The 21,008-nt window shown below is 51.5% G+C and overlaps 1 protein-coding gene across 1 annotated transcript; it reads right to left on the bottom strand.

Annotated features, from left to right (window-relative positions):
• Window positions 1–1,497: 1,497 nt before the first annotated feature.
• Window positions 1,498–20,246, bottom strand: LMOD1 (leiomodin 1). Its single transcript, XM_066335584.1, has 3 exons — window positions 19,803–20,246; window positions 3,031–4,636; window positions 1,498–1,853 (listed from the first exon to the last, which is right to left on the bottom strand). Exons 1-3 carry the CDS (start codon window positions 20,061–20,063, stop codon window positions 1,498–1,500), a joined length of 2,223 nt encoding a protein of 740 aa, XP_066191681.1. The 5' UTR covers window positions 20,064–20,246.
• Between the last annotated feature and the right edge of the window lie 762 nt (window positions 20,247–21,008).

Raw genomic sequence — 21,008 nt, 5'->3', positions numbered from 1 at the left:
CGTTAACGGCGGCCTCGGGGGCCCCGGTGTGTTAACGACGCCCCCTGTCACCACCTCCCCCCCCGCCTTCCTCTGCCGGGAGCTGCAGTGCCCCGGTCTGCCCCGGGCCCCCGTGGTTTTCGGTGACACCGCCGGTGTTCGGGTGATGCCCCTGGTGCTCTGACCCTAGCGCCGGTCGGATGCCCGGTGTAGGATATCCCAATGGCTCCGCAGTGCCTGGTTGGGGTCCCGCGTTAGTAGGTTCCACCCCAAAAGGGTGTCCAAGGGGGCAAGGGGCGTGAAGGACCCCGCGGTACCGATACCGCTCCTCCTGCTGGGGCCACGGCACTGCACGGCTGCAGAAATGGCCCCCAAAACGGCGTTTCACTGGTAACGGAGTCCGCCTCTCAGCCACGCACGTATGTGGGTGTCTCGGGACAGGAGGAGCCTCCCAAGGGACATCCAGGTGCTGCTGCACCCCCACAACGGCCCTGGCTCCGTGGTGCCAGGGGTGAGAGCAGTTTTGGATGGCACTGAGGGCTTGGGGTGACCCTGGTGCGACTCTGGGGGCGGGGTGCCCAGTTTTCGGGTCACCCCAGGGTTTTAGGGTGACCCTGAGGCACCCATTTCGGGATTACCTTGGGATTTGAGGTGACCCTGGGGTAGCCCCAGGATGCCCAGTTCTGGGTTTGAGATGACTGTGGAGTGGTCCTGAGGTGCCCAGTTCTGGGTCACTCCAGAGTGTTGGGGTGTCAGCATGGCTCTGGGTGCCTGGCTTTCCATGTACGGCACCAGCAAGGTGCCCCATTTGGTGGGGGGTGGGGGTGGGGGTGTTGGGTGTCCCATTTGAGGGGTCTTGGGTGCCCCCTTTGGGAGGATTCTGGATGGGTAGATGACCAGGGACACCCAGGCTGGGATGTCCACATGGTCCCAGGGTGCCCAGTTCAGGGTGGGCTGTGGGAGAGGGAAGCGCCGCCCCTGGCTGAGGTTGCTGAGTCGATTCCCAGACACCCCCTGCACCCCAATCTGGGGTGTGGGAGCACAGAGCTGTCCAGAGCTACAGGAAGCATTGGGTGAGCTTTATTGCTGATGCAGTGGCCGCAGTCATACAAATCGTAATCGAGGTGTCATGACAGGAAGGTGGGGGGGGGCATCACATAACCCCAAAGCCTACTGCCCCTCTTGAGCTGGTGCTTTCCCTACTCTCTCAGAGGCAGATTTAGTTTCCATGCTCTGAGGGTTCTGGGGGTCCCCCTGCAGTGCTGTGAGTGCATACAAGATGCCCTGAGCTCCTGGCCTCAGCCTGGCTCCCCATGTCCCACCAATTCCATGCCCTCTCTCTCCCTGGCTGCTCCCTTCACCAACCCTCCCATTCCTCCTGACGTCAAGCCTGAACCCCCGACTCTGCAGCCACTCCTGTGCCTGAATCCTGAAACTGCCAGCCACCAGACACCTTGTGGTGATGTGACAATGGTCTGGGAGTCCCCTGCTCCCCGCCAAGGCTGGGGGTACTCCTGCTCACCCCAGGCTAGACCCTGGATAGAGGGTGCCAAACCCCTTCCTTATGCTCTGACGGGGGATTTCCATAAGGATCAGCTCTGCAGATCCCTGCTTTATTCTTGGTATCTCCAGCGGGGCACGGTGCTGAGAGAAGAGTGAGCTTGAAGGCTTCACAACCATCAAAAAATAAATATCATGGCCCGGCCCGTCCTCCATGTCCCAGAGAGATCCCTGCTCCTTGGCGTCGGTCACTGCAGGTTCCAAAGGCCTTGTCGTAGAAACAGTCATGAGAAAAGTCAGTGTCTGGGGGTCTGCCATGGGCTGCAGGAGAAAAATCGTCTTGCTCCCTACTGCAGCAGCTTCGGCAACTTCACCTGCAGGGAAGGACACCCCATTATTGGGAGAGCAAAGGGAGGGGGTGCAGGAATGTCCCTGACATGGTGCAGGGACATCCAGGCAGGGTTAGATGGGACCCTGGGGAAAAATTCCTCCCTATGAAGGTAGTGAAGCCCTGGCACAGGGTGCCCAGAGAAGATGTGCCTGCCCCACCCCTGGAAGTGTTCAAGGCCAGGCTGGACAGGACTTGGAGCAACCTGGGATAGAAGGTGTCCCTGCCGATGGCAGGAAACAGATGATTTCTAAGGTCTCTTCCAACCCAAACCATTCAATGACTTCTTTCTCTTGGCCAGGCTGGCTCACCCCACACTCCAGCACACGGACAGCCCAGCAGGGACACAAACCACCTGGAGTGTGTGAGAGGTTTCAAGGCTCTGTGCTGAGACCAGCATTAGGCCCTTTTGTTCCAACATAGTTATTACTGTGTGGGGTACTGTGAGGTACATACACGACAATGTGCTGCCCAAGGGCGTATTTATGGGTCTCCTGTATTAGGAGGACGGTTGCTGCCACAGCTTTCAAGCACCCATGCCACCCTTGGCTAACATTGTTTAGCTGTTTTGAGAACTAGGCCACATCTCTCCACTGGTCCCCAAGGTGCTGTGTCAGTACCCCCAGAGCAACATTCAGTCATTCCTATGTAAAGAGTTCAAAAGGCTTAGTCAAGTCTGGCAGCCCCAGAGCTGGGGCTGACATCAAAGAACGTTTCAGTTGTTTAAATGCAGATGAAGCCTCTCCAGCCATCCTGGGCCACCTTCCACCCCAGGGGCATGGGCTCAGCCATAACAAGATATCAAGAGCCCAATGAGTTATACATTATGGATAGCTTCTTCCTTGTGTCCCAGCCCCTGGATCCTGCTGGATCAGGAACACAGGAACTCTGCCAAAGGGTGGATCTGCACCTGTCATGCTCTTCGCCAAGGGATGGACCTGCTGTTGGATGCTCTGCCAAGGGCCTGCTGACCCCATCTGCTCTGCAGGGATGGTATTAAAGGATGGGTCTTCCTTCCCCATGTGCTTGGCAAAGGGGTGGATCTGCCCCTGTGCAAGGGTTGGGAGCAAGGATACCCCACTCCAGAGAAGGACACTGCCAGAGTGACAATGGCTTTGATCTCAGCCCCCAGCCCCCAGCCCCACCCTGTGCATGGGCCCTACCTGGCCCTGCACTTGCCTTCTTGAGCTGTTTGGGGTTGCTGGAGCGAATGGCTGCCAGGAGCTGGTCCCGAGAGTTCTTCTCCTGGACTGGCAGCACCCGGTCTCCCAATTTCCTCTGCGTGGCTGGTGAGAGTGAGTTCTTCAGGTTCTCATTGATCATCAGTGGTGGGGCGAGTGGAGGAGGAGGAGGTGGGGGTGACATGGTGGGTGCCCCTCCTTTCTTGGGAGAACTTTTAGGGGAAGCCTTGGTGGATGTCTGTGGGGATACCTTGGGGGACCCCTTTGGCAGTGCTCCAGGCTTGGGCACCTCCAGGAGGTCTTTCTTCTCCCCCCGTTCCTGTGCCAGTTTCTGCTCCTGGAGGCGTTTCTGCCTCTGCCTGTCCATGTTTCGGCTCAGCAGGTTGGTGACAGTCATGCGTGGCCCAGCCAGCTCAAAGTGGTAGCCCAGCTTCAGGAGCGTGGTGTTCTCCTTCAGGAGCTTGGCAATCTCCATCTCTGTCTTTCCCCCACAGATGTGCCGCTGGTTGTGGAAACGTAGCTCTGTCAGTGTGTTGTTCTGCAACAGTGCCCGGAAAATGGCCAGGATACCCTTGCCTGTGATGTGGTTGGAGTCCAAGTTGATGCTTGTCAGCACCTTGTTGGACTTGAGCATTATGGCAATGGCAAAGGCCACGTGGTCATCAGCGCGGGTGTTAGCCAGGGCGAACACCTTGACCACGGTGTTGAACTCCAGAGCCTCAGTGAAGCGCACCAGAGTCTCATTGTTGATACAGTCGGAGTTGTTCACGTTGACCTCGGTCACCTCAGCATCGTTGTTCTTCACCTTCTCAATGAGCTCATCAAAGATGCTGGAGGCTTCATCGTCTTTGGCTTGATCAGCAGAGCTGCTGGAGGAAGGCTTGGAAGGGCTGCTCCCGGCTCCTGCCTTGGCCTCCTGTTTCTCCTCCATCTTTTCTGCCTTTCCTGCTTCTGCCTGGGATTTATCCTTCTCATCTGCCTTGGATTTTTTCACAGCTGAAGCCTTTTCCTCTTCTTTTTTATCATTTTCTTTCTTACCTTCCCCTCTTATATCTTTTTCTGCCTGTTTCTTTGATTCTGAACTCTTCTCATTTTTGTCCTTCCCTGTGTCCTTTGATGCTGAATCCTTTTCTTCTTGCTTTTTTTCCTTCTCTGTATCCTCCTTTGCTGCTGAGACCTTCTCTTCTTCCTTTTTATCCTTCCCTGCACCCTTCTTTTTAAAATATGAGCCATTCTCTTCCTCCTTTTTACCCTTCCCTGCATCCTTCTTCAATTCTGAGCTCTTCTCTTCCTCCTTTTTATCCTTCCCTGGGTCCTCCCTCAACACTGAACCCTTCTCTTCCTCCATCTTGTCCTTCCCCATCAGCTTTCTCTCCATGGCCTTGACTTTATAGTTAATAGCTTTGTTCTCTTTGGTCTTGGTCTCAGTCTCAGCTTTACCTTTTGGGTCTGTTTTTTGAACACTTTCTTCCTTTTTAGAGTCTTTCTCCACTTTAGGATCTTGTTTCTGGGCCAGGTCTTTGGAAAGAGATTCCTTTCCTTTTTCTTCTTGATTTTTGTCTCCCTTATTCTTGCTCAACCTGCTTTCCTAGGGAGAGAAAAACACCTGGGAATTACAGAAGCAGGTGCCTCTGACCTACAGACATGTCACCCCAGTCTCACTGTCACTGACCTCTGTCACATGGGATATCCTGCAGCCTCTGGCTGGCCTTTGGAAGAGGAATGTTTGGCCCAGCTGAGGTCCTAGCTCCAGGGAAGGGTTCAGCATCTGAGTGCCTTGAATGTAGGCAGGACCTGCAGGACCCAGGTGATGAGGTCCTGCTGCAGCTCTCCAAGGCAGCTCTGCTCTCCTTCTGCCTCCAGCCCCCTCCCAAAGGGCTCTGGAGGTCTGCCTAAGAGGCCATAAACTAACAAGCTGTAGGAGGCATCTTCTCTCATACCCCTGGTAAGTTATTATAATTTTTTAATTATTTTTCTAACTAGGGATGGAGGTAGTGCCTATCTCCCTGTGAGCCCCCGGTGCTTTCCCACCTTTCCTAAATGGTTTCCAGCTGGATGCTTGACGGCTTTTCAGTCTGTAGCCCAACACTCTCCACACTGTCCTGGATTTGTGTACAAGCAGGGGAGTGCCCATAGCAGTGTCCTCAAGTGACACTGCTGACTCAGCAGTCACTCCAGCCCTGGGCTCTGCAAAACCATTCCCTTCTCAACAGCAGTTTGCACTTTTGAGCAGAAAATCGAGGAAATAGGAACATGGTATTTATTGCTTTCTAATGCATGAGGTTCTCCCAGCACATCTGCTCCCAGTGTTCAAAGACATCATAAGAGGGAAGGGCTTAACTAGGAGAGTCTGGGGGAAGGTCAGGAGGAAGTTTTGGTCATTTTTACAAGCACCTGACCCTTGCCCTTGATACAGCCTGTCCTGGGCATTGCTGCTGGCCACAGACAGCTCCAACAGCTTGGGGACACAGCCAATGCTTTGTTGCAGCCTTCAACCAAGGCTGAGGGGCTGGGAAGGGTCTCCATCAGCATTTGTACAACCTTTGATTATGATTCCCATCCTTCTCTCTAAACCTCCAGGGGGCAGAGTTAGATGGGATATTGAGAAGAAATTCCTCCCTGTAAGGATGGTGAGGCCCTGGCACAGGGTGCCCAGAGAAGCTGTGGCTGCCCCATGCCTGGAAGTGTCCAAAGCCAGGTTGGACAGGGCTTGGAGCAACCTGGGATAGTAGAAGGTGTCCCCTGCCTGTGACACGAGGTAGAATGGAATGAGCTTCAAGGTTCCTTCCAACCCAAACCAGTCTAGGACTCCATGACACGAAACACATCCTTTCGCAAAGGAGAGGAGCCAATGCTTCAGGTGGTTGAAGGAAAATGAACTTGACACTGGGACCAAGTTTGTTGCACAGCGGAGGATCCTACCATAGATTTCACAACAGGGCTTGGCAATTTAAATGCCCTTCTCCCTCCTCCACAGCTAGGGAACACACAGGTCCTCATCACTGGCCTGGCTCGTCAGTCTTTCTTGGGGGGGGTTTAGGACTCCAGGGAAGAGAGGAAGGAACATGTCTCTGGGAGATGCAGCTGTGATGCCTTTACAATCTCCCTGGACCCTCTCACGATTAGGACAGCACTGTGGCTTAATCCAATGCCTGGAACCCCCAAATCTGAATCCTGGCACACCAGTCTGCAGTCAAGCTGGTTTCCTCCTCTTCATAGCAGGGCTCCGTGGTGTCCATGCTGGGGCAGCATGAGGCTGAGCTTTCCCTACACACAGTACTGGCAGCCCTCAGGGACAGATTTTTGTGGAAAGAACTGGCTGTGCATGGGCAGCCCTGGGGACTGTTTGTACCTGGTGTATAAACAGATGCCATTGGGGATGAGAGAGCTGTTTATTTAGTTAAGAGATTTCTTGGCTCCCTGGTGCAAGGTTGAAGAGGAACAGGAAGGCTCATGCCAGACCCCTACAGAGCCTGGCCTGGCATCCACACAGCCCCCACTGCTGCCACCCCAGGGACCAGGGATGGGCTCCCGGAGGTGTCCTGGGTACGGCAGGGGACAGGTGATGCCACCTCCTCTGGCACTGAACCGGGGGTCCTTCTCACTAAGCTGTGGCCTGTTCCCAGCACCAGGATGGTGTACTGATGCTCAGTGACATCCTGAAGCACCTCGGTGGAGGAAGAGCCCTGGCAGGAGGACTGTGGGATGAGGACACTGGTGTTCCCCTGCCAGTACCCAATAGAGTTTCTCCAAGGTGTTTGGTAGTGCCCACGTTGCAGGTTCCTATGAGGAGGAACATTTATCCTCCTAAGGGCTCTGTGACCCTTTGGTGACCATGGGCTGAGCACCCCTTGAGTTGGAGCCAGCAGCCTCATCTCCACACCAACTGCTCCAAAAATCTTTCTCCTTCCCAGCCCAACCCCACCCAGCCTAACACTGGGAAGCTCTGAGTCTCCCCTGAGCACCCTGGACACATGCAAGACCAAGAAGAGCAAAGGCTTTGGATAGAAATGAGCAGATCTTGGAGAAAAACCTTGGTGAGAATGACCAGCAACCTGTCCCATACTTGGAGAAGGTGATGGTTTACTACAAACAACTGAAACTAGAGGAAAATTAAATTCATGGTAAATCCCTGCTTGGGAAAGCTGCTGCAGCACATGCTGTAAATGCCCTATTATCTAGTTAAAGCTTCCATCCATGGAGATGTGTCCATGTGCTGTGATGTGGGGCAGGTTTGGGGGAAGAGAGACCTGGAGCCAGAGAATGGGAGGTGGGAAAAGAGGTGGGGAAAAAAGGAATCCGGAGAAAGGGAGCTTTCAGAAGAAAACAGGGAAAAGAAGCTGGGGCAAAAGGAGCCTGCTGTGGCCTCAGGCACAGGAATAAGGGAATGCAACAGATATGCAGTGACCATTACGAGTATTTCTGTCACTGTGGGTAGTGCTTGTGGGATCATTTGTATCCATCACATTTGGGATGCATCAGAAGGATCCCATCTAAGAGCTGCTGGTTACTGGAAGAAGTGCTGGATGGTTGCAGGGGGTGAGAAGAGTTCAAGCTGCTTCATCTCCTGCAGAGTTGCCTTGGGAGAGCCCTTGGCAAGCACCCAGCCCCCGTGGCAGCAGAGGAGGAGGAATCAGGAGGAAAAATGTTCAGGCAAGAAGCCAGATCTGTGTTTCTAAAACCAAGGGTCACTGTGGCCCATCTCCATCCCTTGCTGGAGCCTGGGGACATTGCCAAAGGAGGTCTGCTCCAGGTCCTGCCTGAGGCCACATGTGTACCCAGGATGGAACATGACCTTGTCCCCTCCTGCCTTTCCACCATGCCTGGGCTCTTGGTGTGTCCCATTGGCCTAGCCCATGCTCAGGTGCCAGTGTCAGGTGTCACCAGCCCACCACTGGCAATAATGCCAAAGTCCTTACCTCCAGGCTGGAAGTTTAGCTGGAAGTGGAGATTGGTGGCACAGCTGTGTGGCAGGAGTGGAGGAGAGAGAAAAGCACCATTCTCCTGCTCTGGAACCCCTGTCTATCCCCATGGCCACCAGCACAGCTTCTCCTGCAGCCCAGGGCCAGCTGTCCCCTCTTCACGGCCATCCTGAGTCCTGCCTGCTCACTCCTCTCTGCACACTGGCATATTTACCTTGGGTACCCTGGAAACCAGTGCTGCTACACCCCCTCTCTGTCATTTTCTCTGTCACAAGCACATTTATTGGGGGAATATTTTTACACAGCATGTCAAACCTTTAAAAATAAGCCTAATGAAAACAGCCTGGTAGTCGGTTGATTAATCACCAGTGTTTTGCTGAACTGAAATGCCTTCTCGTTTCCTCTAAATAGACTAAAATGAGCATTGACATGGCTTGTTAGCATTTGTAACCCTCAAACCCACTCAGATGTTGCCTTAAAAGGCAAAGGAGACTGGGAACTTCTTGCCTGGAATTCAAGCACTCGCTCCAGCACTGAGCAAGGGATGGGGCTGGGGATAGAGCTGGGGATGGGATGAGTGAATCTGGAGGCAGAATGAGGATCTCAGTTCCTGCCCCGAAAGCCCTGCAGCTCACTTTGGGGTAGAAAAATGCTGTTTTAATGGTAGGTATTGATCTGGTGTTTGTTCAGCAGGCAAAATGTGGGCACAGTCATCCTGCTGGGAGAGGAGAGGAGAGGAGAGGAGAGGAGAGGAGAGGAGAGGAGAGGAGAGGAGAGGAGAGGAGAGGAGAGGAGAGGAGAGGAGAGGAGAGGAGAGGAGAGGAGAGGAGAGGAGAGGAGAGGAGAGGAGAGGAGAGGAGAGGAGAGGAGAGGAGAGGAGAGGAGAGGAGAGGAGAGGGAATAATGCACAGGTCAAGTGGTTGTTCTTCTCTCCCAGCTTGTGCTGGGATAATAAATTCTTCCTGCAACTTATGGGACATTTTCCAGTTCATCTCTTGGGATGGCATGGCTTAGACAACATCAGCACAACTCCCTTGGTTCCACACAAATCCTGAGTGGCTTTTGGAGGTGGAAAAATAGGGAAGTGGGGAAGCCCAGGGATGAGAGGAGACCTCTTGAGACACAGACAATTCACCAAAATCTCTTGGTCAGCTGCAGGGGTCCCAGACCAGACTGGTGAGGGAAGGAAACTGGGTTGAGTTACTTGAAGGAGCAGGTTTAGGGATAGTTATGAGTCCATGACTAACAAGCCAATCTGCTTTCACTGCCTGGAGGGTTTCAGTCAGTCCTGCACAAGCTGCCAAACCCTGTAAAGTCTCAAGAGCCACCACAAGACTCTGGTATTCAGCCCACAGTTCTAACTTTGGGCATCTACCTCTGGAGATGCCTGCCTACCTGCCAGACTCTGAGGACCCTCATGTTCCCTCTGTTCCACCCACCTATCCCAAATCCCAGCCAGAGCCCATGAGTGAGTCACCAGCATCCCTCCACCCCTCAGTGTGACCCTGGGGCACTGAGCACGAGCCCTGTGAGAGCTCCCTGGGGACAGGGATGTCCTCTGAGACTGTCCCACTGCAAGAAGAGACCATTGAGGTGGCTGATGGCAAAGGCAGGGAGGTTGCATGACATTGTTTGATGTTCCTGGTATTTGGGTACCTGCTCCTGGAGAAGGTTGCTAGAGTCAAGCCAAAACACAGCATGCTGCCCAAGCTCTTTTCTTCCATTTCTCAGCCAGTTTTGAGACAACTCAGAGCCAAGGACATTCCTGGAAAGAATGCTGTGTCCTTTGCTGAGTCCTGGGAGCTGCTGAACCTGGATTGCCAAAGATCTTTAGCACACAGAGCACACCTGCCCTGTGTGCTAAAGCCCAGAGAGATGTAAGCAACCCCCTGCCCTGTCCTGTCTCACATATTATCCTGTCATTTTAATGAGGAATTCAGCTTTTCCCCTTTTCTTCTACCCAGACATCTCTGACCCCAAATATCACTGTGTCTTTGCATGTCACAGGCCAATGTTTTTAAAAAGCCCCCTTTCTGAGATGCAGAGCTGTTGTCCAGAGACTGGGCAGTTTCTATCCCTGATTTTGCCTCTTTTTTTTCCTGAATTAAGGCTGATTAATGTTTTAACTTGGTTTCTTTTAACAGAAGAGCTCCAGTCCTTCCATTGAGACATAAAGCTATTTTCCAGAAAGCTGTAAAGCCACTGAATACTCTGCAAATGGAAACTTTTTCTCCTCTAACAAAATCACGTTTTAGAAGTCCAGGTTTTTCTCTTCTATTTCTTGTATTCTCAGCCCTTCTCCTGGTACTGCCATGGCTGAACTGGATATTCCCAAGATGAGACCTTCTTCCTGGCTGTCTCCTCTTCATAAGGGATTAAAAAGGGAATGCTAGTGATGAACACTACCAGCACCTCTGGGATGGATTTCTGCCCAGTGCACTTTGTGGGAAGCCCACAAAAAGCATTCATTGTGTTTTTAGGAACAGGACAATTGCAATTCATCCCTAGCAAGTCTTAATCCTATCTCCATCCTCTGTGTCGTAAGGGCTTGATGCTCCAGGAGCAGGACACTGCTCTCAGCCTCCTGGAAACACATGGACACACCTCCAGGCCCCTTGCTGGTGCAGGTATCCAGTGGATCCCATTCAGCAGCCCATGGGACCATCATAGACACCCCCTGGCAGTGGGCACCTGGTGCTGGAAGATGATTCCAGGTCATTGAATCAGGTGAGATGAGCCAAGCTTCAGGTGCCTACCTGGAAAATCAAACCAGTTTTGCTGGTCATTGGTTTGCTGGTCATTCCCTTAAACAGGCTGTGGGAAACAGCAGCACCAGCTCCTCAAGCTCTGGCACCACATGGGAGCTGCATCCCAGGACAGAGCACTCAGTGGGCATAGAGCCGGGTATGCCAGGGGTCACCATATCTGGTTCTTGGGAACTGGGGAATTCCCTTTAAGGAAGCAAATAGGAAATCACTTGCCTTGACAGAGGCTGCCATAGCAGGTGCTCATTCCTGTCCCAGGCATGTCCAACATATGCCGTGGTGCCCCCCATCATGAGGAGGGACCCCTTGGAGCCCTCAGCAGCATGCAGCATAAATCCTGACCCAAATACTATGTGTAAGCCCTGGGCTGCTCAACACATGGTCAACAGGACACCTCTAAGACCTGGGCTGGTGCCTCTCCAGTTGTGTTTCAGGAAATCACAGAATGATGGATTCACTATGGTTGGAAAAGCCCTTTAAGATCATCAAGTCCAACCATTCTCCAAGCACTGACATGTTCACCACTAACCCATATCCCCAAGAGCCACATCCACACAGCTCTTAAATCTCTCCAGGGATAATGACTCCACCTCTGCCCTGGACAGCCTATGTCAGTGCTTTACAATCCTTTCCATGCAGGAAATTTTCCCCAGTATCTAACCTGAACCTCCCCTGGCATAGTTAGAGGCCATTTCCTCTTGTCCTGTCCATTGCTCCATGTGAGCAGAGCCTGATCCCCACCTGGCTGCCTCTTCTTGTCAGAGAGTTGTGGAGAGCCAGAAAGTCCCCCTTGGGCCTCCTTTTCTCCAGGCTGAGTCCCCCCAGCTCCTTCAGCCACTCCTGGGGCTCCAGACTCTTCCTCAGTTCTGTTCCCTTCTCTAGATGTGCTCCAGCCCCTCAATACCTTTCTTGTCAGGATTGAAGGTGTGACACCAGCAGTGCCAACACAGGGGATGGGCAATGACACTGAGATCCTCTTGCTCCATCCTGCCATGATTCCCACACAGCAAAGGATGGAGCAATATGACCAGTTAATCCCAGTGTCCTGCTGGGAGCTGAGTCACTAAGATGGTTTTAGCACACAAGTGATGTCACACTGCTGCGAAAGAGAGGGACACATACTGACCTAGCTCTTCTCCTCCTCCATGTCTATTTATCAGCTTGACATAAACGCATATTAAACCTCCTGGCCAACTCAGCCATATAAGCTAAACACTCCAAACACTTCCATGGATTTGTCTGCATCTCAGTTGTGCGTTATATAAATATAGAACTCAGATTTTTACTCTTTTTTTTCCCCCAGCTGACTAGAAATCCATGATTCTTTTTTCCCTGCTTGTGCCCTTAGATGGACCATGGATCTCCAAAGCTTGTGTGCCTTTGGTCTGAGCTCTGCATCACTGGGAATGCTTTGTGCTGCGATTTGCCCTGGCACAAAAGGAAAACCAAGGAAAGTCAAGCTCCTGCCCCCAAAGGCATCACAAAAACACTGAGCCTGCTGTGAAAGCCTTTTTCACACCATGTTTTTGGAAATGCAGCTCAAAGACGCCTGTATTCTTGCTTCACATTTTTCAGCTGTTCTCCACACTGCAGATATTTCTGGGAGCTGCCACAGGGTTGTTCTTGCTTCTCTGTTCACCTTGGAGGGTCATTTGTTGCAGGTAACAGCTCCTGCTTCTACTGCTCATCCTTCTGGCAACAGGGTTGTGACTTTTTCAGAAACTCAGAATGAAACACCAGAGCACAGACAACAGTTTTCATTTCTAAGCAGTGAAAGGGATCTCCTGGACTTCACAGAATTACAGAATCAATTTGGTTGGAGAAGGCCTCTGATATCATCTATTTTGACCAGTGACTGATCCCCCCACCTTGTAACCCAGCCCAAAGCACTGAGTGGCACATCCAGGCCTTCCTTGGACACCTCCAGGAAAGGGGACTCCACCACTGCCCTGTGCAGTCCTGTCCAACATATGACCACCCTTTCCATGGAGAAATTCCTTGCGATGTCCAACCTGAACCTCCCCTGGTGCAGCTTAAGGCCGTTTCCTCTTGTCCTGGCCCTTGCTCTCTGGGAGCAGAGCCTGACCCCCACCTGGCTGCTTCCTCCTGTGAGGGAGTTGGAAAGTGATTTATGCAGCTGGAGGGACCACCTGTGGCCTCCTTTAAGGACCAAATAGGAATGGCTCAATACTTTTGTTTTTTTTCCAAATGTGTGACTAGTTTGGATATCCCTGGCTATCATCCATGGAGGAATGCAAAGCCCAAGAAGCTGCCAGCTCTATTCCCCTCTGTGTGCTGGTGGAAGCATCCATAGCTTTGTCCACTGCCTATTCCATGGGCCAGAAGCCACTGGAGAAGCCTCTGGATGGATGTCCCAGTGTCACCCACCCCTTTCACCTCTTTTGGAGGGCAGAAGCTGTTCAGAACAATATATTCCGGTCCATTCTCTCCTGTGAGAGTGATGAAACCCTGGCACAGGTTGCCCAGAGAAGCTCTAAGTGCTCCATGCCTGGAAGTGTCCAAGGCCAGGTTGGACAGGGCTTGGAGCAGCCTGGGATAGTGGAAGGCATCCCTGCCCGTGGCAAGGCTGTGTGGAATGGGATGGGCTTCAATGTCCCTTCCCACCAAAACCAGTCTGGGATTCTTTGGACTTGATGATTTTGAATCTTTTCCAATCATAAAGATTTTCTGATGAGGGAAAAGAGACCAGGTCAGGACATGGCTAAAAGAAAGGCAAGAGATGGGAATTAGTGAAGACTCTTGGAAGGAAGGAGGAAGGGTCTTGGCAGTCAAAGAACCGGCTGATAAACAGAAGAGCAGAGTTTCAGTACACGTGTTAGGGACCAACTGGGAAGATACTCAAGGAAAGATATAACCCCTGCTATACCCTTGTTTGCAAATTCCCTCAAGTCTGAACTCAAGTGAGTTAAATAAGGAGCTTGTTTTTCCTCCAGATATTTTCATGAAAAGATGACAAGCTTTGAGCATTAATAAGAAATATAAATCCTGGCTTGTTTGCCCATAGTATTGAAGACGGGCTCAATGCTGAGGATCTCCACTTTCCATGGAGGGAAATCAAGTGGATTAAAAATCACCCAGCAGCAACTTCCAAGCCTGAGAGAGTTAGAAAGGAAGGAAGGACTTTTTTCAAGACCTTCCCAAGGCCCAAGGTCTAGTGAAAAGAAATCCTTCTCCATGGCAATAGGACCTGCTGTCCTCTGACACCGGCATCCTTCAGATACACAGAATTTGGATTAAATAAACCCTCTGAGCTCACTGTTTTTCCCTCTGCATCCAAACCAGGCCATGAGGAGCCTGTCCAGCCTCCATGAGGAGAGCTTGGGGACAAGGAAATACTCCCAGGAGCCTGTGGGGATAAAGATGCATGGACTTGGAACAGAAGGAGATCTTGCCTGCAGAGGAGTGCACATAGGGAGTGGGATATCCAAGAGGAAACAAAAAGGTGCTGGAAGATACTAACTCAGCTTCTCCTGTGGGAAGGGGGTTCAGCCTTCAAGCGACAAAAATACAGGGACCATCTGCACTGTGCACATCTGGCTCTTGCTGTGCAAAACTGCCCTGGCATCCAGCATCCTCTGTTCAGAGTGTTCTCTAGGAAACTGGTCCCTGGGCTTCCATGGAAAGAGACATCTATGACATGAGTATCTTCATTAAAAATTGGGTTCATGGCCCTGGAATGACTCCCCTTCTGCTCCCTCATGCAACTTCCCTGCACTTCCCATGCTTGAAGCTGCACGAAATCAAGTCAAAACACGTCCTGTTTCCCAACTGGAAACTCTGGAAAACTGGAAACTCTCAAGCAGGACTGGGAACTCTGATGGGATTGGGACATCCAGGTGTACTCTCCTTACAGGTGGGCTTCAAAGAGTGTTTGGAGAACTCTCTGAGGCACATGGTGGGTGGGATTTTGGGGTTGTCCTGTGCAGGGCTAAGGGCTGGACTCAGAGATCCTTGTGGGTCCTTTCTAACTCAGGATATTCCATGGTTCTGTGAGCTGAGGGAAGTAGGCTCCATCTATTCCCAGGGAAGATGGTGATGCTAGAGAAGGGAATGCACAAGGAGGTGCTGCCTTTGCCATCATGTGCTTGGGAGCCACCAGGGCACTGTAGTGAGGCCAGGTGAGAATCCAAGGAAAGCCAAGAACAGCTGTAGGTGGATTTTGTGGAATGCTTTGGAAAGTAAAAATTCCTGTTGTGGACTTGGCAACTGCTAAGGAGGAGATGTCCACCAAAGCACCAGTCCATGGCATATGTGGTTCATATGGAGATCCTTCCCATGAGATAGTTCTCATCTAGATCCCATCTGGCAGAGATTTCTTGAGAGTGTTTAGGGCTGGCCAAATGCCAGTGGAAAAGATCATGGAATTACAAAATGGTTATACCTCAAAGAGACCTTCAAGATCATTCCTTTAAAGACCGTCATGGAAGAGACCACACCATGGATGGGGTGTTCTCAGGGAAGGTATAAAACTGCTCTCAGCACAGACATGTGGTTTTTATAGATGCCACCAGCAATAGAGGAACTGGACCAGTTCCCACAGATTCCATCTCCTCACACAGCTCAGCTCTCAAAAAACCCATCTCACAGGGACAGCTGCACAGAGCCCCTGTGCCCTGCCACATGCAGCTTTTCCTCTTCTGGACAGAAATACCAGGCATGATACAATGATTTCAAGTGACAGCAAGTCAGTTGTGCCCCATGTAACTCATGGAATCCTAGACTAGTTTGGGTGGAAAGGGACCTTAAAGATCAACCTGTTCCACTCCCTGTCATGGGCAGGGACACCTTCCACTATCCCAGGTTGTTCCAAGCCCTGTCCAACCTGGCCTTGAACACTTTGAAGGATGCAGCCACAGCTCCTCTGGGCACCCTGTACCAGGGCCTCACCACCTTCACAGGGAAGAATGTTATCCCAATATCCCATCTAACCCTGCCCTCTGGCAGTTTAATACCACAGCACCAACTTCATAGCATATTTCTAACCAGAATTTCTCTCATGATATCTTTGCCTGTGACAGTAAAGAGCCATGAGCTAATAGAAATCATCTCTTTGTTTATCTACTCATGAAAAGTCGTTTAGTTCCAGCTTCTGAGACACATGGACCTTGTAGAGTACATCCAGAGAGGGGCACTGGCCAAGGCTCCACCCTTGAGCTGGGTTATACTTCCACTCATTAGCAAGACAAAATTAAGTTTAATTTATTACTGCATCACCAAGATGGGAATTTGGCTGTCCAGTGTGGAAAGGTTGGGGCAAAGCTCACATCTATTCTGGGCTATTTATAATCTGCTTCCTAGTTACCCAAGTTTGCCCTTTTCATCACTAAGAAGATGTGTTATTATGTAGTTAACAATATTTCTAAATATACTCACTTCTCCCAATATTTAGGTGGAAATGGAGGTGCCTGGAGCCAGTCCGAGAACAGGGCAATGATTGCAAGAACAGTGAGATGGGCAGAAACAAAACCTTTCCCTTCAAAATACCTTATTTTGCACTTTGGAGGAATTCCTGCACATCCCAGCTAACACACAATGTCCCACGATAGAGTTCCCATCAAGAGGTATGGAAGAACAGCAGGGAGGACATAAGAAGGACATGGAACTTCTGAAGCAAGTCCAGAGGAGGCCACAGATATGGTCTGAGGGCTGGAACTCCTCTGATCTGGAGACAGACTGGGAGAGCTGGGGGTGTCCAGCCTAGAGAAGAGAAGGCTCCAAGGAAACCTTAGAGCCTCTTCCAGTGTCTAAAGGGGCTCCAAGAAAGCTGGAGAGGAACTTGAGACAAGGGCTGGAGTGACAGGCAGAACAAGGGGGAATGCCAGAGGGCAGGGTTAGATGGGATAGTGGAAGGAATTCCTCCCTGTGAGGGTGGTGAGGCCCTGGCACAGGTTGCCCAGAGAACCTGTGACTGCCCCATACCTGGAAGTGTCCAAGGCCAGGTCGGATGAGGCTTGCAGTAACCTGGGGTAGGTGAAGGTGCCCCTGCCCATGGCAGGGCTGAAATGGGATGATCTTTAAGGTCCCTTCCCGCCCAAACCATTTAATGATTCCATGAACTACGGACAGACAAACTGTAGTTCAAGGACAAGAATCTGCCCTCCTGTCCCTTCCTATGGAAGAGACATCACAGACACAGTGCCTGCTATTCCTAATTTAAGGCATCAAGGGAAACCTTTGCAAGGTAGAAGCAGGTGTGTGATTGGGGCAGGGGGTAGGAGTGAGGGGAGAAGCACAGGCACAAGGTCAGGGAAGGAATGGGAGGTAATTCCAGTGGGAACTACCTGTGAACATCTGGAAGGTCTTATCCTGTGTCTGTGATGTCTCTTCAGGGGATCTTCTTGGAGCCTTCTCTTCTCCAGGCTGGACATCTCCAGCTTTCCCAGTCTGTCTCTAGATCAGAGGAGTTTCAGCCTTCAAAGCATCTCTGTGACCTCCTCTGGATTTGCTTCAGAATACTGGGAGCTGCTGATGGAGAGGGGCTGGGATGGGCATGAATTGGGTGATATCTGCATACCCTGGGGGTTTGCCAACCCCGTGGGAGTGCAGCCACCGTGCCTGTCCTGGCTGGCACAACATGAAATCTGCTGACACATGAGAGGGATTTGTCATTGGAGACCTCAGAGCTCTGAGCAGCTGAGGGAGAGCTTGGCACCTGCCTAGGGTGCTCTGGATGGCTCCATGTTCTCATTCCATCCTGCAGCAAAATGTAGCCCTGGGGCTTCCTTGGACAGAGGGGACCGTCGGCTTCCTGCACTGTTTTTTGTGACTGTTCTTGTGGTCTGATGATCTCATCCCATCCTCAGGCCCCATGGTATAGCACAGCCCTACTCCACCATCAGCATGAGCTGATGTGCCAGCACTGCAAGCTGGCATTTTCTAGGTGCTAATCTCAGATCCTAACAATGGCAGGGAGAAAAGGGTGTAGGATATACTTTTTTTTCTTGGCCTCCAGGGACTGAAATAGAAGAAGAAAGTCAGTTCTGCCCTATCCAGTTACTGCAATGCAATCGAACTGGGCCACATTCACTGACAAACTTGACCTGTTGCCAATTTGCTTTGTCTTCCATGGCCTGAAGCTCCTGAACTCAGAGAGCAACAGGAGGTTTTCCAGGACCCCTATGCTGCACTCCCCTCCAGCCAGAGCCCTACACCCTCTCCCAGGTGTCTCTCCTCCCTGGGCCATCCCTTTCCACATCTCAAGTACTCTCCCAGTGCACACACACTCTCAGGCATTTCCAAACAGCTTTATATTTAACCAGGAAATTTTCCAGGTCTCCTTTTAACAAAACTCACAAATTTCTCCCTTCTTCCTGGTCATGGACACTTCCCTATGCCAGTTCACTGCCAACCCCTCATGTTCCAGCAGTGAATACAACACAACACAAGTGATGAAGCAGCAAGACAAGTGATATCAAACCCATCTCTTGGGATCACCTGCAAAACAGTGGTCATTGGCATGACTGGTCCCACATAACAATATTTCCCTCTCCAGGCAGATTTGTCCTGCAGCACCTGCCCTTCCCCACCACAGGGAAATTTTCTGCTGGTGAGGAAACCAAGGCAGAGCCTTTGTGGTGTGGGGCACGGCACTCACTGTCCTCAGCCCATGCCAAGCACCACATGTAGAAGGTGAAAGCTGTTCCTTATCCTCAGTCAGAGGGAGCTCACTCCTGCCCAGGACAGGAGTGGGGAGAAACAATTTAATCACTTGTTCAGCTCTCCAAAATCAACCTTCAGTTATTTCTCCTACAGGTGCAATTTTCATTCCCACTCCTCCCAATATTTAGAAGAGAACAAGGGTGCCTAGGCCACAGTCAGGAGAGGACCCCTCTATATAAACTCCATAATATCCAGAAAAAGAAATTTCCAAGTGCTCTGGGGTAGTTACAGATTGATTACCCAGCTGGACAACCCAGGGTACAGCTGGGTGACCTGGAATAGATCTGGAATCAGAGCCAGAGCAGAGGAGTAGCCACATAATACTTGGCTCTGCTTGTGCTGGCAACACTCTCCAGCCCTGCCCAGGCACAGCAGATGCAAATCCTGCCTGTGACACGAAACCAGCTCATGATCACATGGATCAACTGCTGAAGAGTCACTGTCTTTCACTTTCTGGCTCAGTCTGCTGTGAAAAACTAGGGAAATCAGATACTTCCCCGACTTCCATGCACAAAGCACATACCAAGTATTCGAAGTGCTGAAGTTAATAAATGCTACAGAAAAATAGGACTGGCTCCCACTAAGGCACAATACAATAGGAGGAGAAGGACTGACATGAAGCTCTTGAGCTCCAAGCAAACTCTTAAAGGATTTGCCAGGTGCAGAGAGGAATATAAACATACCCAAATCGAAGTAAAAGAAGGAATTTTAAGTGATCAATAAATACAAAACAAATGGAATGGGGTAAAACCTGCTTCTTGGCATGATTTCCACAAAGCAGCAAACATTTTTATTCCACAAAAACCAGAGAGTGTTTAATCTTTTGCATAAGAATAACTTAAAGGATCAAGAGTCCAGAGATCTCCAAATGAGGGAAAGAAAAACAACAACAACAACAACAACAAAAAACAACCCACAAAAAAACCCCCAAACCAAACCAAAACAGCAAACCAAAAAACCACAACAACAACCAACCAAACACACACACACAACAAACAAACCAACAACAAAAAACACCCCACAACAAAAAAAAAACCACCCGAAAAACAAAAACCGCAGCCCGTGGCATCGCTGTCACTGCACCGGCCCCCGTCTAGCAGCCTCCTGGGAATCCCAGCTCCTCTCCCAGCCCTGGCCAGAGATGTTAGAGATGTTAGAGATGTTAGAGTAGGGGGAGGGAGAAACGCCTGGCACTAGCACAGGTCTGGGCTTTGCTATTCACACCAGGGACACCCTGTTCCCTCCCGGAGTCTCCGGACCAGCAAGCGCGAACCTTTCTCGGGTTTTGTGTTTTCCATCTCGTCCCTCATTCAGCCCGGGGCGAGGGGTGGTGTTTGAGGTGTGTTCCCACCTTTCCCGCAGCAGCAGGGGGGGGGATGTGACTTACGTCTATCGAGTGTTCCCGCTGCAGGAGCCTCCTGGTGTCCTTGTCCTGGTGGTTGAGCGCCGTGTCGCAGTTTTGTGGGCCAGGTGAGGAGTTTTCTGATTGGTTTGTCTGACTGTGTTCCACAGGGATGCTCCCGTCCGCATCCACCACATCCAGCTCCTTTTCCAGCTCCTCCATCTCCTCTGGAGACAAAGTAGACAATAAATTGTCTATATCTGGATCTTCACTAACTTGTCGCCGGTATTTGGCCACTTTGGACATCTTGGCTCGCTGGCGAGACACGGTGGCGGTTGTGTGGTACCCACAGTAGGAGGAAAAAAAAAAAGAAGCCAAAGCTCCAAGGCTGCTTCCTGAGCGGCAGCAGGTGCTGAAGTGTTAAATCTCAGCAGCTCTCCAGCCGGGGATACGGTGGTTTTCCAGAGGGGACACCCCTCGGTCCAAGAGTTGGCCAATAACAGGGTCCAGTAGCGGTTCGGGCGCTGGGAAGCCAATGGAGCCCGGCAGGAGGCGGGGAATGGTGCTATCAGAGGAGCCTGAAACCCGAGGACATTCCAGGGAACCATGCAGAGCTACATGACCAAATTTAGTCCGAAGCATTTCGCCTTTTAAAGGCAATGGGCCAAGCCAGCGAGAAAACAGGGAAAAATGCACCAGCCGGCCGGCCAGGGATGGGGGATGGAGGAGGCAGCTCCAGCCTGTGCCATGGGGGCTGGGGGTTTACTAAAGTGGGCAGCGTGGCTACCAAAGGATGGGGGGAGCCTCTGCTGTGACAGTGACAGCTCTTGGCTAAAATCGACGAGGAAGCACCCACTTCAGAGGAAGTTTTCTTCTTTATCCTGCTGCAGTGTGGGATCGGTGCCGTTAGCCGACGCGCTCAGCCCCTCGGGACGGAGCTGGAGGTGGTGGTGTTGAGGCAGACTGCTTCCACCGGAGGAATGGAGGCAGCAGGCAGTGAATGCTCCCAGCTCTGCAGACCTGACCCCCTGGGGACTGTCAGAGCTCCTACCGATCCTCATACCCTGAGGGGCTGTTCCTGCAGCTGCTCTTCCTCCACATTCCCGCTTCCCCTCACCAATCCCCAAAGACATCCCTTCTTCTGTGCAGATGAAAATCCTGAGTCTCCACTGCTCCTGGTCCAGGCAATGCCCTAAGCCTGGGCTTTGGCTGGCAGCACCAACTTTCCATTTCCCAAATCCATGTAAATGA

Source organism: Sylvia atricapilla, chromosome 25 (assembly GCF_009819655.1).
Source record: "Sylvia atricapilla isolate bSylAtr1 chromosome 25, bSylAtr1.pri, whole genome shotgun sequence".
Taxonomy (NCBI): Eukaryota; Metazoa; Chordata; class Aves; order Passeriformes; family Sylviidae; genus Sylvia; species Sylvia atricapilla.
Note: the sequence above shows the minus strand (reverse complement) of the source record. Positions and strands in the feature narration are given on the sequence as shown.